This window comes from Myxocyprinus asiaticus, chromosome 27 (assembly GCF_019703515.2).
Source record: "Myxocyprinus asiaticus isolate MX2 ecotype Aquarium Trade chromosome 27, UBuf_Myxa_2, whole genome shotgun sequence".
NCBI lineage: Eukaryota > Metazoa > Chordata > Actinopteri > Cypriniformes > Catostomidae > Myxocyprinus > Myxocyprinus asiaticus.
The window spans coordinates 13,103,067-13,121,571 of record NC_059370.1 but is presented as its reverse complement, the minus strand read 5'-3'; the positions used below and the strand labels follow the sequence as shown (position 1 = coordinate 13,121,571).

Genomic DNA, 18,505 nt, shown 5'->3' with positions numbered 1-18,505 from the left:
AAATGCCTTATTTTATTTACAATTTATTTTTTTATCAATCCCCATATTCTTCTCCATTGTGCAAAAATTAAACATTTATTGGGAGTTATACTGGCATCTTAAAATCCTGCACCTCTGACAAAGTCGTTCAGATTTTAAGATGTCTTCCTTAAGAGGGCGCTTACCGGCCGAAAAAGCAGAATCCTTCATTGGGCTGCATGCAAAACTCAGGACATTTTGTACACGAAAAGTATGCTGGCAAAAATCTATTAATTTCAAGGATTGGACTTGAAATCCAAAACCAATGGAAATCCGCCCGTGTAATCTCCAGAAAATATTTTTTTGAAATCTAACAAAAGTTTGTGAATGGTGCATCCTGAACAGCGCTGAGAAAAGTAACATGTGCCACGTGGCAACACCATTTATGAGCTGCTTCAGAAGAGATAATTTACAAGTTAATTATACTTATACTAAGGACCTTTAATAGATGTTCAAATGAAAATAAAATCATAGTATAAAGTTAAAGTATTTTCTGTGTGGTAAAACTGCCCAAATGTTGGTCAGGACATTTCCAATTTTTCTGAAAGTTGGTAGGAACACGTCCCTGTCATCCCTACCTAAATCCACACCTATGCTACCGCATAAGAGCACCTTTCTTAGGTAAGTTATACTTCAGTATATTCCTTTCTTCTTCAAGAAGTTTAATACAAATATTAACAAATTACCTATTGCTAATGATTTACAGTTTAGTGTGTCTGTCAGCTAAATAAAGCTTATGAGAAAGGCAATAATATTATGTGCTGTGTTTCAAAGAATAATAAGATATCCATGTAATTTATTGCACATTTGCAAACTGTGGAAATGTCCAAACTCTTATTAATAAATAAATAATAAATGCTATGTAAATTTAATTTTGTTTTAAGGATATTAGCCCTAATTTTGAGCTGATATACAGTAACTTTAACATTGTTGTTGTTTTTTTAACCATACATGCAAAGACAATTCTATTTAAAAGAATAGTAAGAACATTTAATTGCATGCATTTGTTGTATTTACCTCAGGAATTTCCAGCTCCCCAAAGTCCACAGATTTCCTTGCTCTAGTTTACTGGCACTGGCGTAGCAGAATCTGTTGCATCACTTCAGAAAAACCAAACATGCACATACAGTATATAAGGTATTTGTGCCGCAAAGGTAATGCAGCATTATCTGAAAATCTTTCTTTGGTTCTACAATGTTTAATTTGGTGCTCTCGACTGCTGTTCTCTGCCTGTTTCGTTTGAGTCAGGCCACTCTGCCGGACTGCAAGGGGATCACAACACCACTAATGCTGGAAGATGACAACAAAAGTGTAAGTGTGATTTTGCAGCAAATACTGTATTCCTTTGTGGTAAAAGAAGATCTGACAAGTGTTGAGGAGAATACTCCAAGTGTTTGTCTATTTCTCCTTTTCTATATCTGAATGATTGTCAAAGAGTGTTATTGCATTGATGTATTTTGTTAAAAACAGATCATGGGTAAATGGATCTTCCTTGAAGGCATAGCAGATCACCACTTGTTCACATATATATTGAAGACAGTGAACAGCTCGTGGATAGAGTTTGGCCCCAGATCTCTTGCAAACTCTGTATCCCTCAGTCAAGGAAACATGCTGTAAGATTCTTGAACATTATGATTGACCTTTTTGTGCATGTTTTGTTCGATTTGAGAAAAAGGTTATTGCTCAGACTTAATAGAGTTCTGTTTTTTTTTTTTTTTTTTTTTTTTTTTGGTGTTTTTATATTAATAAAGTTATAATGTATAGTAAAGTACAGGTAAGATATTAAAGAGATCTCATTTGTGATTTTTCATACCTATGAAACTCCTCAGACGTGGAAAGTGTGAGTTCAGAGCTACAGAGGCAACTGTACAAGATAGCACTTTTCATGCCATTGGTAAGTTAACAAAAAGCTAATTTATTTAAGCAAAGACTCATGGGTTCTAAGCACTAATTCATGTTATTTTTTTATTTGGACTATAGAGAATGACACAATTTCAGAGGGCAAGTTCCTGCCATCCTGTCCGGACTGTCTCACCATGAGCTTCATCAGCCAATATAAAAATGTCACCATAAATTCACTCTACCTCTTCAGTAAGTTACACAGCCCAAAGACACACACATTGACAGTTTTTCTCATCGATGAAGTTTTCCAACATGCTAAAATAAAGAGATGTGTGTGTGTGATGTTAAATTATATTTCTCCCTTGACCCTACAGAGCGGGAGAGCAACAGAACTGAGTCAGATATGGACATGTACTGGAAGCAAGCTGAGTGTCTTGGATTTAAAAGAGAAGCCCAGTACTCCTATGATGGTGTAACAGGTTAGTGTGCATGGGTTTGTGTAAGACTTTCCAGCACCTGCTGTTTTATCATACTGCTCAGTTTTTAAGAAGAGTAAAGATCCCTAGGCCAAATAATAACATAAGGATTTGTATTTAAGTTAAATATAAGCCAATAAAATTGGTTAACTCCACTTGGTTGCTCAATTCAGTCTGGAAGACTAAGTGGACAAATGGGTAATACTGTAAAAGGGTGATGGGAAATATTCACCCCATTGGGATCAGATCATTACTGTGCCAACTGATTTACTACTGACCTTGCTATAAATATAGAACTATTCAGAACATGTAATCAATTGTATTGTACAGTTGTTGTGCTAACTCACTGGCCATCATGTTGTAGAGAGCTGACACACATATTCAGTAAATGTTTAATTATATGTTTTTTTTTTTTTTTTTTTTCACATTCTCATTGCAGAACTCTGTCATGAGGCCAAGGACAACTCATCTGACCAGAAGTCCAATTTGGACAAGTCCGATCAATAAATAATGAACACTGAAACGTTTCTAATGATTATATACTGCAGATTTTTATTAATGGAATATGAAAAACCTTGTTCAAGACAAACACTGTGCAAGCATCAAAGTATATATATTCGCAGATGTTAATTCTAAGAGACTCTAACAAAACATACTGTATGTTTAATTGATATGATATGTATGTCATAATGGCCACTAAAAGTATACATAATGACATAACATGGGGAGAATATATACCAAGTATACATTGTGGTTTATTTATTTTTAAACACCTTTGACCTCCAAATGGTTATGTTTATTTCTATATGAGTACTGCTCTTTCATCCACCCCTTAGTTTTTTAAATAAAATCTATTATATCATATATGATCACAAAACCAGAAAATACCTGATTGCACCAATGATCAATTATTACGGCCTCATAATGCACACTGTATAAAATAAAGTTGTCCAAAATAAATATTTCTTGAAATGTCAAGTTTTGGGCTCATAACTTAAATATTTAAGTTAAGTTCATTGAAATTATGTATCTTAAAAATCTATAGCCATAAGATTTTATGTGTTAATAATTTGGATGTTTGAGTACAAAATTGAGGCTATGGGAATACTTGTAATCCCTTGCACTTGAATGATTTAATTATGTTTCCAAAGGGAATTTATGGGGGCTAAAATTTATAAAGGTTTTATCTATTTTGTAGTATTTATGTTGTTTTGTTGCAAATCGTTGTTTCGTGTAATGTCACCATTAGGGTGATCTGTTCCTTTTGTTCAAGTTAGTTCACATTGTGCATGTGCAGCTAAAGTACAGGTAATATATGCATTTCAGTGGAGAATTAAGTTTATTTAATGACTGACCTAGAATTGGTTATAATCTTCATTATTCAAGCTGTGTTATTGTGTGATCTAAATTTGAGTCCATTCAACTAAAATTATTAAGTAAAAAACACTATTTATTCAGAAAATCTGAGTTAAGTGTACTTGCATCTAGTTACTTTAACTTATAGTTAAGTTCATTCTGTATGAACATCAAGTTAAGCGAACTGAATTATAGAAGTTATTGAGACACCATTACTCAGTTAAATTGAGGTAACGAGTTTACTCAATCAATTGAGTACAGTCAACTTATTAGGGTTTTTAGTGCATGCAATAATTAGTTCCATCTAGATCTCAGCACATAAGCATCAGAAGTGGAGGAAGATGAAGAAGTTCATGAGAAACAGGTATATATGCAAAACATGTCCAAAATCGCAACGGCAAGGGGAAGAATTTTGCATCATTTTTCACATGTCTGTTACTCAAGGTCATTAAATAGTCTGTTCAACTCCAATCACATAAACACAAGTGAATCAAAGAAACCAGACCTACAGTAAAGACATGAATAAGTTTTACAGTACATGTTGTTTGTTAATGAATGCACCACAAGGAGTCACTCTTTCCACATAGTTTACAGGAATTTCTAAATAACCCGACACAACAGTCATTATGGAAATTAATAGTAATGAATTATACAGTACACTACTATAGATGTTTTACAGGCTGTGATTTCGCACTAGTGAAAAAATAATTGTTTAATGATTTTTATTTTGTGCAATTCCATCTCATTCTTCAAGGCTGGCTGATAGATGGATGGATGGATGGATGGATGGATTTAAACTTCTTTTACGTGGTATAATATATAGTGTAGTAAATACAGGCAATATATTGTCTATTTGCGCGGCTCACAGCTTGGATTTTACTGACAGGTTTTGGACAGTAGGAGCGTCCTCATGAATATGTATTAGCTGGACAGGTAGAGGGTGGAGCTTCTCGTGTCTGAAGGTGTGAGCGCACTATAATTAAGCGCATGTGTAAGTTCCTCATGTTGTCTGAAAGCATCAACTCACTACCTGTTTCGATACGTAAATGAGAGTGAATACAGCCGGCCTGGTTTGGAGAAATGAGTAGGACAACTTTTTAAAATGAATCTTGTCAAAAGTCTTTGATTGCGAGCAGACGTTACGGAAAAGTAGCAGCCACTCACTTTCTACTATTTTGAGGAGTTTAGCCTCCCCAGGGGTATACGTGTTTTTGTATTCCAGTGCAACGAGATGAGATGAGGGTCTGGCATGGCAAACTTGTATTCGTCTTGGGGTTTTTTGGTTGCGCGTTGATGTTAACATCCTGGCGCGCGCCACAACCAGGTGAGTGAGAGGTCAGCATATTATAGGACAGTGTGGTAGTGTGTAAATGGTGTAAGATGTTTTTGCCAATCTGTCATTTTGTATCTTGTAAATCAGTGACTGGGGTCTCATATTGAGACGTTTTTTTATTATGAGAAAAGAAATAGAAAATAGTCTCGGTTTCACGTCATGAGGACTGATAGCTGTAAGAACTGTCACGAGCACTAACACTATTCATTACTCTCTGTTGAACACCAGTTGTAGAACTTGTCAACCTTGTGGCGGGGAGTGCCAGTCTCTAGTCTAGAGAGATAGCCTAAAGCCCCTTTACTGGACCTGTTAGTAGAATTTTATGTTTCCCATACATCAGGAAAACTGGTAGAAAGAATGCCTTGTAGATTCCATTTCAGTTCCTGAATTCGAATTTATGAAAGCGGAATTAAAATGGATTGAAATTCAAATAACTGCGTGTGTGGCCCGTTAAATTTGAAATCCATACATCCAACATCTATATATTTGCCGTATACCCATACAGATACGTGATAAAGGTAATTTGTAATATGTGTTTTTGTATGGTTTTCACTGATATAAAAAGTGTCACATAGGCTACTTGTACATATATGCAAGATATATTTCAAAATATATGTATGAACATGTAACATTTCCCTAAATAATAGTGGAATTTGAATATGTACATATTCCAAAATTATTGATGAACTATAATTTACAGTATGTCTTCATATGGCCATATACAGTATAACATTTCTGTATGGGTACACAATGAGTTTTTGTATGTATTTTTTATTATTATTTTTTACATAAAATGTTTAACGGGAACAAAACACTTATATGCATAGGGTTATTGTACAAAATAATATAATGCCACAGTTAAAAAATACAACCACTGCCACACACGTGGTTGAAATTATGTTTAAGACAGCTTTAAAACAATTTGCCACAAAAAGTGCTAACTTTTGTAATGTGGGAAGGAGATCACTGTGGAGAATTATGGCAGCATATGCCAAACAACATCAAAGTGCAACAAACAAAAGAGTAACGTTTGCTGCTCATTAACAGGTACAGATGAATTTATAAGCAGCTTACCTAATAAACATCCAAACTTCAGCCTTAAAAAATATGAATCAAAACTACAGTAATATGGCACAAACAGTTTATAAAACAATTCTATCAAACTTTTCCTTATTGTTAAGTCTTGTGGTTGTACTTTAGGATTTAAAAAAAAATCATTGTGTTGCTCTATTTACTTCCATTCTAAGTGTCTTACTGTAACCATGATTGTTGCTTTTTTTAGGGTTCTATGTTCCAGTTAACTTGCCATTGCAGCTCAATTTAGTCTATAGCAGGTTAATACGAGCAGAGCAACAAGGGGAAGCCTTATCACAAGAACTGCTTAAAGTGCTAGGTCAACTTCAAAACCGCAGAAACGCTTTATTTAATCTCACATCCAGCAACTCCTCAGGTGAGTCCACACACACACACACACATATGAAACCCATTCTGTTATAGAGCGCAACAGTGCCTGCCCACTTATTCAGCCGTCTGGGTTCCGAAGTATTTTCCCCAATCATTTCTTTCATATACTTTTCTTAAAATCCTTCTTAAAAGAGTTGTAAGCCATGAACCAAACCAGCCAGCTCCGAGGTGAGTCACAACATCACAAACTTTGTTTTGAGGCAAAAAAAAAAAAAAAAAAAATTAGAAAATCGGACAAAAAGACAAAGTTACAAGACTGTGTACATACCATCTTTCATGAGGGCACGGACTACAATCCCATGAAGCATTGCGAATGATGTCATTGAATAAAGAATGATGGGAACATATAAAACTATTGATTTTAGGTTGTTGATTATAAGTATTTATGCTGCGTTCCATTCAACTCGGTAAGTCAGATTTTCCAACATCCTAGTAGGAAAAGTGCAATGGAATGCCACTTGAAGTTGGAATTCCAACTGGGAAACTCGTGCGGAAATTTTCAACTCAGATTTCTCTGAGGTGCAAGTGCGTGACGTAACATAAACATGTCGGCACCCTGGGAGATATACAAAGTAATATATTACAGCTGTAACTAATCAATTCTGGCAAGTGACCATGGTATAAGCAGGATAATCCACTGCTAGGTGTGCTTTAAATGATTTTAAATGTACGATGTGGAGGCGAAGAACCACCCAAAGAACCACCCGATGCAAAGCCGTGGATTATCCCTTACATAAACAAATCTTTTATCATATCACAAAATATTCCGATATGTACAAATATATTTAGTAGTTTAAGTTAGTTTAATAGTTTAAGTGTGAAGAAACATCAACTCGATTACGTCATTCACAGTGCGTCATGGGAGTGGGCGGTCGCTCTGAGGCACGTTTCGTGGACTTCGTTGGCCGTGGTTCTCTGATTGGTGAAGCTTTCTCTTCTGTACCATGAGTAAAGTTGTTTGCCATAAATTCCACTTAAAACCCGATTTTTAAACAATGAAGTTCAAATAACGCAGACAAATGGCTTCATCGGAAGCATACACCATTGAGGAACAACCTTGTAGCTCGCGGTAGGTCTGATTCAAAAGGTTTATAAGTTATAGTTGAAAATCAATTAGTCAATGGTATAAATGAATGGGATTTTTACTTCCGGAACCAGACTGTTGCACTCTATATCTGTGTCCATTTCATTATTCAGTACTTTGATTATCTGCTTTTCAGCTCTATGGCAAGAGAGAACACTTCGGCGCTTTTTGTCCACACAGCCAAATGTCCTCCTTTATCTGCCCCACCTGAAAGAGCACAAGGACAGTCTGAATCCCATCGTTCACCTGGGACAGGGACGCACTGGAGGTTAACTTCTCTCCCTCATCTCTCTCATTGTTATATTCTCCAGACAAAAGTTTGCTGTGTAACTCATTCTAGTACCATTTAGGCTACATACATGTATGATACCTCAAATCAAAGCTTATTGAGTAGAGGTGTGTTATAAAAATTGGAGCACTAAGCAGTTGGACTTACAATGTTGCCTGGTGGACAATGGGACAAATCAGGCCAGTAAGCAACAATTTAGTAATGAACTAGCACCCTAGTATCCGATTATTGACGTGCTTGGAACAACACACAACACCCTAGTAATCGCCTAGCAATGCCCTAATAACAACAAACACCCTACTAACCAACGAGAAACAACCCACGACATCCTAGCAACCGCCTACCAATGCCCTTGTAACCACACAGAACACCCTAGTAACATATACCAACGCCTTGTAATAACAAAGAACACCATATATACAGTTGTGCTCAAAAGTTTGAAATTTTGGCATTGATTTTGTAAATATGACTGATCATGCAAAAAACTGTCTTTTATTTAAGGATAGTGATCATATGAAGCCATTTATTATCACATAGTTGTTTGGCTCCTTTTTAAATCATAATGATAACAGAAATCACCCAAATGGCCCTGATCAAAAGTTTACATACCCTTGAATGTTTGGCCTTGTTACAGACACACAAGGTGACACACACACAGGTTTAAATGGCAATTAAAGGTTAATTTTGGCTTTTTAAATTGCAATTAGTGTCTGTGTATAAATAGTCAATGAGTTTGTTAGATCTCACGTGGATGCACTGAGCAGGCTAGATACTGAGCCATGGGGAGCAGAAAAGAACTGTCAAAAGACCTGTGTAACAAGGTAATGGAACTTTATAAAGATGGAAAAGGATATAAAAAGATATCCAAAGCCTTGAAAATGCCAGTCAGTACTGTTCAATCACTTATTAAGAAGTGGAAAATTCTGGGATCTCTTGATACCAAGACAAGGTCAGGTAGACCAAGAAAGATTTCAGCCACAACTGCCAGAAGAATTGTTCGGGATACAAAGAAAAACCCACAGGTAACCTCAGGAGAAATACAGGCTGCTCTGGAAAAAGACGGTGTGGTTGTTTCAAGGAGCACAATACGATGATACTTGAACAAAAATGAGCTGCGTGGTCGAGTCGTCAGAAAGAAGCCTTTACTGCGCCAATGCCACAAAAAAGCTCGGTTACAATATGCCACCTCACAGCTTCTGGCACACTGTAATTTGGAGTGACGAGACCAAAATAGAGCTTTATGGTCACAACCATAAGTGCTATGTTTGGAGAGGGGTCAACAAGGCCTATAGTGAAAAGAATACCATCCCCACTGTGAAGCATGGTGGTGGCTCATTGATGTTTTGGGGGTGTGTGAGCTCTAAAGGCACGGGGAATCTTGTGAAAATTGATGGCAAGATGAATGCAACACGTTACCAGAAAATACTGGCAGACAATTTGCATTCTTCTGCACGAAAGCTGCGCATGGGACACTCTTGGACTTTCCAGCACGACAATGACCCTAAGAACAAGGCCAAGTTGACCCTCCAGTGCTTACAGCAGAAAAAGCTGAAGGTTCTGGAGTGGCCATCACAGTCTCCTCACCTTAATATCATCGAGCCACTTGGATTTGGGGCCTCATAGACAACTATTACAAAAGACAGCACACTGTCATTGATGCTAAAGGGGGCAATACACAGTATTAAGAACTAAGGGAATGCAGACTTTTGAACAGGGGTCATTTAATTTTTTTATTTGTTGCCATGTTTTGTTTTATGATTGTGCCATTCTGTTATAACCTACAGTTAAATATGAATCCCATAAGAAATAAAAGAAATGTGTTTTGCCTGCTCACTCATGTTTTCTTTAAAAATGGTACATATATTACCAATTCTCCAAGGGTATGCAAACTTTTGAGCACAACTGTATTACCTAGCAATGCCCTAATAACCACTAACGCCCTAGCAAACACTCAGCAACCATTAAGAACATATTAGCAACCGCTTACCAACAACCTTGTAACCACACAAAACACACTAGCAATTTCCTAGCAATGCCCTAATAACCACTAACACCCAAGCAACCACCTAGAACACGCAAACAACTGCCTAACAACTCCCTTGTAACCACACAGAACACCTTAGCAATGCTCTAATAACAATCAAAGCTCAAGCAACCACACAGAACACCCTAGCAACCACCTATCAATGCCCTTGTAACCACACAGAAAACCCTAGCTATTGCCTAGCAATGCCCTGATAACCATCAACACCTTAGCAACAACCCAAAACCTGTTAACAACTGCCTACCATCTCCTTTGTAATCATGCAAACACCTTAGCAATGCCATAACAACCACCAACACCTTAGCAACAACCCAGAACATGCTAACAACTGCCTACCAACTCCCTTGTAACCACACAGAACACCCTAGCAATGCACTAATAACCACTAACACCCTAGCAACCACCCAAAACACGCTAACAACTGCCTAACAACTTCCTTGTAACCACACAGAACACCCTGGCAATGCTCTAATAACAACAAATGCCCTAGCAAACACACAGAACACCCTAGCATCTACACAGAACACCCTAGCAAAAACCTAGCAATGCCCTAATAACCTCCAACACCCTAGCAACCACCCAGGACACCCTAGTAAGCACCTACCAATGCCCTTGTAACCACACAGAACACCCTATCAATCACCTGGCAGTGCCCTAATAAACACCAACACCTAGCAACCACATAGAACACGCTAACAACTACCTACCAACTCCCTTGTAACCACACTGAACTCCCTAGCAATGCTCTAATAATAACCAATGCCCTAGCAACCACCCAGAACACCCTAGCAACTACCTACTAATACCCTTGTAACCACACAAAACACCCTATCAATCGTCTAGCAATGCCCTAATAACCACCAACACTTAGCAACCACCCAGAACACCCTAGCAACCACCAACCAATCCCCTTGTAACTACACAGAACACCCTAACAATGCTCTAATAACAACCAGTGCCCTATCAACTAGGGCTGAACGATTTGGACAAAATTCTAATTGAGATTATTTAAAAATAAATTGCGATTGCGATTTGAACTGCATTATGATAAACATAAAACAAAAAAACGTGTGATTCCTTTTAACCAAAATTAAACCATGTTTTGCCCATGCTTTACTGCCAACCGGAAATAATGTTCTAGAAAGGGTTCACACTTGAGTCCTCTTAAAAAAGAAAAAAAGAAAACACTAAAACAGAGGGTGGAAAAGCATCACAATCACTTTGAACTTGCATCTACTTGAATTTGATATTATTGCAATAATAATAATGTTAAGAAATTTTTATAGAAATATGTTATTGTATAGTAATAATAATTATCATTATTACTATAATAAATTATTATTCAATAGTAATTTATTTCTTTAATAATTTCTTAACTTACTATGCAGTCCCGGTAAACACTCAAGCCTTTATTTCAGTGGAAGCTTTTATATTGAAAACTGAAGGGACAGAAGTTTATGTTGTTTGAATTTCAGTTGACAACAGCCTTTTAATGCAGTGAAATGCTCTCAACAAAAACCCACTCTCATGGGGTTATTTTAAATGTGTATAGTAAATTGCAGCGGCCAAACATAGAGGTATGTGAAATTATGCAAATGGATAATTAAAGTACTCTATGCACTCTATGCACGGTAGCACACCGAACTGATCTTAGAGCATATCTGTCACTCAGGGCACCAGATAGATTGAATTTGTGTGTATGGAGCATAGAACCACTCTGAAACCACATGTGTAATACAATGATCCCGTTACATGTATTTAAGAAAGCACTACACACTACAGACAAAACCATTGAGACTATTTATTTATTTATTTAATTAAATCGCAGCTCTCGTGGTTTGAAAATCGCATTGGGTCATATCGAGATTTCATTTCGGTTAATCGTTCAGCCCTACTAGCAACCATCCAGAACACCCTAGCAACCCCCTACCAATGCCCTTGTAACCACACAGAACACCCTGTCAATTGCCTAGCAATGCCTCGATAACCTCTAACACCCTAGCAACCACCCAGAACACGCAAAAAAACTGCCTAACAACTCCCTAGCAACCACACAGAACACCCTAGCAAAAGCCTAGCAATGCCCTAATAACCACCAACACCCTAACAACTACATAGTAACTACCCAGAACACCCTTGAAACCGCATAACAAAGTACCCCAGGTAAATCAGGGTACCAGAACATCATACCGACAAGGAGTGGGGCTCTTCTGACTTGGGGAAGTGTATAGAGGCAAACTCCAGAATCGGCAGCGAGTTTTGCACTGGCAAACACCACTTTAGAAATCTGGCTTTCATTGTGTGCTTTTACCTTGTTAATTACACTGCCTGGCCAAAAAAAAATGTTGCATACTCTAATATTTCGTTAGACTACCTTTAGCTTTGATTACGGCGCGCATTCGTTGTGGCATTGTTTTGACAACCTTATGCAGTGTCACAACATTTATTTCTGTCCAGAGTTGCATTAATTTTTGGCCGAGATCTTGTATTGATGACAGAAGAGTCGAACCGCTCTATAAAGTTTTCTCCAGCACATCCCAAAGACTTTCAAAGGGGTTAAGGTCAGGACTCTGTGGTGGCCAGTTCATGTGTGAAAATGATTCCTCATGCTCCCTGAACCACTCTTTCACAATTTGTCGCCCCGGAATATGCCCATGCCATCAGGGAAGAAAAAATCCATTGATGGGATAACCTGGTCATTCAGTACATTCAGGTAGTCAGCTGACTTCATTTTACTGCCGCATAATGTTGTTGAGCCTAGACCTGAACAATTGAAGCAACCCCAGATCATGACATTGCCTTAAATCTAAATGGCAACTTTTTTTTGCCAGGCAGTGTATATAGGTCCTTATTGTTTTACACTTACACAAAAGGTATTTTATTTTGCTCCATAACCATAAAGCATGGGAATACACAAGCTGACACACAGCGTTAACTGTTTACACAGTGTCCCTGGTGTTAGGAGTTCCCACTGTACAGCGGCAGAAACAGAGTTATCTTGTGAACACACTCCAATCTCTACTGTATGACCTTTCAACTGCAGAGAGGAAGGACATTGTCATTATAGTCTTTGTTGCTGAGGTAACCCTGCTCTTGTGCTCTTTGGTCTCTTATCATTTTCCTTGCTTTAACTGTTTTATTGCACTAGTAAGGAGGATACATTCAGAAGTATGGTATAATATCTACTGTGTCTATATTGTATAATATAAAGAGGATTCCATTTGCACTCTTTTTGTTCTCTGTGTTCCTCATTTTTATTTGTTGTTTAAATAATGTAAAAGCTTTCTTAGTTCTTAAAGGGGTCATGACATGAGGAATCAAATTTTCCTTGATCTTTTGACATAAGAGGTCATTGTACTATACAAAACACCTTCATGTGCCTATTTGGATTAAAATGTTTTTCTACACTAGATGAATTGCTTTGTTATCATGCACCTTGCACCGCTTTTAAAAGACTTAAAAGCGTGGATTTTATGTGTTTTTTGCTCATATCAGCGTGGATTGTTTGTAAACCAGTAACAGTATGATTCAGGCTTTGCAAAGGAACTGTTATGAAAGATGCGGTAGTTAAACACTACCAGACCCGTGAGTACACAGTTTAATTCACGAATGTTTCAAATGTCATGACTGTTTGATAGTTGCTGTGCTTTAGGGAAAACTTTTATACATTCAGATGTGTTGGGTGTACGTTATGTGTTAACCCTGAAATGTAGTTTTATAAATTATAATGTAAATGTTTGTTCATTTTCTTTAGATTGAGTTTCAAATATAGTGCTAGTTACATAGGTAACTGTGAATTCCAGATGACTGGCAGAGGCAGTGCTTAAGCACTAGTGGATTATCGCAGCACCAGCTAGATAGGTCGAGAGACTATACCAACAAAGTCAAATAGTGACGCAGGCTGAGCCTCAAGGATAATAGCTACATTAGCTCAGCATTCAGCCTCAGGACATCTTTCTCGTGCATTCCGAGTGACAAATAACTCTGGCGGTCATCCAGAATTTACAGAACCACAGTTACCTACGTAACTAGCATTCATTCCTCCTAACTGCCAGAGGTGGTGCTTAAGCACTAGTGGATGACTACTACCAACATAGTCATGAGGAATGCCACTCACCTGAAAAACAGTCAAGGCTGTCCCTGAAGAACCGCTGAACTCACAGCATGAGGGGTAGCAATATTGACCTTGTAGAAGCAAGCAAAGGTACATGGAGAAGCCCAGGTAGCAGCTGCACAGATATCTGCCACTGAGACTCCTCTAAAGGCAGCTCAAGATGTAGACACAGCTCTAGTAGAATGACAAGAGATACCTCCTGTCAAGGGCTTTTGGGCTTTCTTGTATGTCAGAATGATCACCTCCACAATACAATGTGACTATCTCTGCTTAGATACAGCGACACCCTTCTGGACACCACCATAGCAAACAAATAGCTGACCTGTTTGTCTAAGACGAACAGTAGCATCCACATGATGGACTCAAGATGGCGCCGAGTATGGCTGCTGCGTTGCGAGCTCCGACACAACATAGTAATGTTTTGTTTGTTTTGTTCACAATTCTTATGTTTTTTGTCTTGGATGTTGTCTGCCTTATTGTCTACGACAGACAAACACTTTTGGACATTGGTTCAGCAATCTCACACCGTAAACCGGACTTCACATTCCTCAATGCCGACCCGCTGTTTACAAACACGACAGCGGAGCCCTTTGTCTGGGCAGCATGGCCGCGGAAACGCAGGAGGTAAAGGGGAAACAGAGCCGGCGTCCTTATCAGAGTAAGACCCCCGCTACCCACTATTCTACTGGCAAATGTTCAGTCTCTGGATAACAAGCTCTGCGAGCTGAAAGCGCGGATCTCTTTCCAACGAGATACAAGGGACTGCTGCATTATCTGCCTAACAGAAACTTGGATGTCTGCGGAGATTCCAGACTCAGCCATTGAACCCGCGGGGTTCTCCGTGCACCGAGCGGACAGAGCGAAAGACCTCTCCGGTAAAAGCAGAGGTGGTGGTGTATGTTTTATGATCAACAAATCCTGGTGTGATCAGAGGAATGTACATTCTATCAAGTCTTTCTGCTCTCCTGATCTGGAATTTCTTATGCTTCTGTGTCGACTATTCTGGCTACCGAGGGAATTCACAGCGGTCATTATCACTGCTGTGTACTTCCCCCCACAAGCCGACACAGACCGGGCACTCAAGGAACTGTATGGGAGTATAAGTGAGCAGGAAACCCTGAGGCCGCGTTCATTGTGACCGGGGACTTTAATAAAGCCAGTTTAAAATCAGTCGCACCAAAATATCACCAGCACATTAGTTTCAACACACGAGGAGACCGGGTTTTGGACCATTGCTACTCTCCATTCCGGGATGGCTACAAAACCCTCCCCCGCCCACCATTTGGCAAATCGGACCACTCTTCCATTCTGCTTCTGCCCGCTTACAGGCAGAAATTGAAACAGGAAGCACCCACCCTCAGAACGATCCAGTGCTGGTCGGACCAATCAGATTCTACGCTACAAGACTGTTTTGATCACACGGACTGGGAGATGTTCCGGTCCGCCTCTGATGACGACATCGAGCTTTACGCTGATAGCGTAATGTGTTTCATCAGAACGTGCGTAGAGGACGTCGTTCCGACCAGAACTGTACGAATCTATCCGAATCAGAAACCTTGGATCAATAGCAATGTTCGCGCGGCACTTAATGTGCAGACCTCCGCTTTTAATTCCGGGAATGTGGAGGAGCATAAACAAGCCAGTTATGCCCTCCGAAAAACTATCAGAACCGCAAAACGCCAGTACAGGAGTAAGATTGAAGGACAGTTTAACAACACCAACTCTAGAAGCATGTGGCAGGGAATTAACATCATCACGGACTTTAAAGGGAATAAAAACTCCGCCATGAACACCGCTGCCTCTCTACCGGATGAGCTAAATACTTTTTATGCTCGTTTCGAGGGAAATAACACCACCCTCGCAGAGAGAGCTCTCGCGGCTGAAGCTACAGAGGTTAGTTCATTCTCCGTCTCTGTAGTGGATGTAACCCGATCCTTCCGACGGGTGAAAATCCACAAAGCCGCTGGCCCAGACGGCATTCCGGGCAGCATCATCAGAGTGTGTGCGAACCAGCTGGCTGGTCACTTTGTCTGTAGTCCCCACATGCTTTAAAACACCCACCATTGTGCCTGTTCCAAAACAATCAAAAATAACTTGTTAAAATGACTGGCGTCCTGTTGCTCTGACCCCCATCATCAGCAAATGTTTTGAGAGACTAATCAGAGATTACATCTGCTCTGTATTGCCTCTCTCTCTTGACCCGCTGCAGTTTGCTTACCGCAACAACCACTCCACTGATGATGCCATTGCATCTACAATACACACTGCTCTCTCCCACCTGGAAAAAAGGAACACTTATGTGAGAATGCTGTTTGTAGACTACAGCTCAGCATTCAACACCATAGTGCCCTCCAAGCTAGATGAGAAACTCCGGGCTCTGGGCTTAAACAGCTCGCTGTGCAGCTGGATCCTGGACTTCCTGTCAAGCAGACGCCAGGTAGTTAGAATAGGCAGCAACATCTCCTCACAACTGACCCTCAACACTGGAGCCCCGCAGGGCTGTGTTCTCAGCCCACTACTGTATTCCTTGTACACACATGACTGTGTGGCAACACATAGCTCCAATGCCATCATTAAGTTTGCTGATGACATGACAGTGGTAGGTCTGATCACTGACAATGATGAAACAGCCTACAGAGAGGAGGTGCACACTCTGACACACTGGTGTCAGGAGCACAACCTCTCCCTCAACGTCAGTAAGACAAAGGAGCTTGTGGTGGACTTCAGAAGAAAAGACAGAGAACACAGTCCCATCACCATCAATGGAGCACCAGTGGAGAGAGTCAGCAGCTTCAAGTTCCTGGGTGTCCACATCACTGAGGAACTCACATGGTCCATCCACACTGAAGTCGTTGTGAAGAAGGCTCATCAGCGCCTCTTCTTCCTGAGATGGCTGAGGAAGTTTGGAATGAACCGCCACATCCTCACACGGTTCTACACCTGCACTGTGGAGAGCATCCTGACTGGCTGTATCTCCGCCTGGTACGGCAATAGCACCGCCCACAACCACAAAGCACTGCAAAGGGTGGTGCGAACTGCCAGACACATCATCGGAGGTGAGCTTCCCTCCCTCCAGGAAATATATACAAGGCAGTGTGTGAAAAAAGCTCGGAGGATCATCAGAGACTCCAGCCACCCGAGCCATGGGCTGTTCTCACTGCTACCATCAGGTAGGTGGTATCGCAGCATCAGGACCCGCACCAGCCGACTCTATGATAGCTTCTTCCCCCAAGCAATCAGACTTTTGAACTCTTGATCTCCCACAATCAAAATACATCAGCACTGCACTTTATTACCCTTACTCTTATGTCTCACACCGGACTGTCATAAATTATATTATTATTATTATATTATGTTCTCTCTTAACAACTGACTATCAACCGACAGCCTGAATGTCAATACAGTACAATACTGTACATTCTATATATATATACTTCTTTATATATTTTTATTTTTTATTTTTTATTGAATAATGTGTATCTATATAGTGCGTATTGTATACTGTACAGTGTATGTTATTATTTGTATATTGTTGAGGGTAATTATGTGTATAACAGATGTTTAAATTGTGTTGTGTTAATTTGATGTTATTGTAAATTGGTATATGTCTCATCACTGTCACGACTGCTATGTTGATCGGAACTGCACCCAAGAATTTCACACACCATTGCACTTGTGTATATGGCTGTGTGACAATAAAGTGATTTGATTTGATTTTGATTTGACATAACACCTCAAGGCTCACACTCATCTGATTGGGACAAACACTGAAAAGCAGCTAGATTAATGGACTGATTTACGAACTGAGGAAACAGAACTTTAGGAAGAAATTATGGATTTGGCCAAAGCACAATGCCAGAATCAGCTGGCAGCCAATGCAACTCAATAACAGACAGTGCATGTAACTCACTGATTCACTTAGTAGAAGGCCAACAGAAAGGCAGTTTTCAAAGATACCCACTTAAGGTCAGCCGTCTGCGAAGGTTTGAATGGTGGCAAACAGAGAAAGTCAAGCACAAGTGGTAAATCCCACACAGGAAAATGGAGGATACGGGCTGTCATAAAACATCTCGCACCCTTTGAAAAACTACAAAAAAGATTATGGGAACCAAGAGTAGAACCATTAACTGGTACATGATATGCAGAAATGGCTGCAACGTATACCTTTAATGTGGAAGCTGCCTTGCCTGCATCCAAGAGATGTTGCAAAAAACTCAAAACTCTTGGAACTTCACAGTGTGTAGGATCCAACCCAAGATCCCTGCACTATGACGAGAAAAAATTCCAATGTGCAGTGTAGAGCTGACATGTGGATGCAGCCCTAGCACTCACAATAGTATGAACAACAGCAGTTTCACAATCAGTTAGAAGAGGGTTTGACCCAGAGGCCAAACCCAAAGCTGCAGACGGGCTGGATCCAGGTGCCAAACACCACTGTCCATCTGCAATAGCAGCTCCTTCTGGAATGGAAGCTGCCACGGTCTG

The 18,505-nt window shown here is 39.7% G+C and overlaps 2 protein-coding genes across 3 annotated transcripts in view; both read left to right on the top strand.

The window, feature by feature from the left end:
- The first annotated feature begins 1,162 nt into the window (after positions 1-1,162).
- On the top strand, positions 1,163-3,314 carry LOC127417661 (saxitoxin and tetrodotoxin-binding protein 2). The gene is made up of 6 exons (XM_051657742.1): positions 1,163-1,329; positions 1,489-1,631; positions 1,848-1,912; positions 1,999-2,109; positions 2,235-2,339; positions 2,776-3,314. Exons 1-6 carry the CDS (start codon positions 1,213-1,215, stop codon positions 2,841-2,843), a joined length of 609 nt encoding a protein of 202 aa, XP_051513702.1. The 5' UTR covers positions 1,163-1,212; the 3' UTR covers positions 2,844-3,314.
- A 1,396-nt stretch (positions 3,315-4,710) lies between these two features.
- The window catches only part of LOC127417658 (alpha-1,3-mannosyl-glycoprotein 4-beta-N-acetylglucosaminyltransferase B-like), a 34,926-nt gene continuing 21,131 nt past the window's right edge, over positions 4,711-18,505 (top strand). For both annotated transcript variants that reach the window (XM_051657739.1, XM_051657738.1), the window contains exons 1-4: positions 4,711-5,016; positions 6,308-6,475; positions 7,710-7,841; positions 12,854-12,987. In XM_051657739.1, the coding sequence (XP_051513699.1) occupies positions 4,929-5,016; positions 6,308-6,475; positions 7,710-7,841; positions 12,854-12,987 (522 nt within the window). In that variant the 5' untranslated portion in view covers positions 4,711-4,928. The remainder of the gene's footprint in view (positions 5,017-6,307; positions 6,476-7,709; positions 7,842-12,853; positions 12,988-18,505) is intronic.

Coding starts and splice junctions, on each gene's coding strand:
- LOC127417661 (XM_051657742.1), top strand. CDS start 1,213: ATGTTTAATTTGGTGCTCTCGACTGCTGTTCTCTGCCTGTTTCGTTTG. Junction 1,330..1,488: donor TGGAAGATGACAACAAAAGT/GTAAGTGTGATT, acceptor TGTTAAAAACAG/ATCATGGGTAAATGGATCTT. Junction 2,110..2,234: donor AAATTCACTCTACCTCTTCA/GTAAGTTACACA, acceptor TTGACCCTACAG/AGCGGGAGAGCAACAGAACT.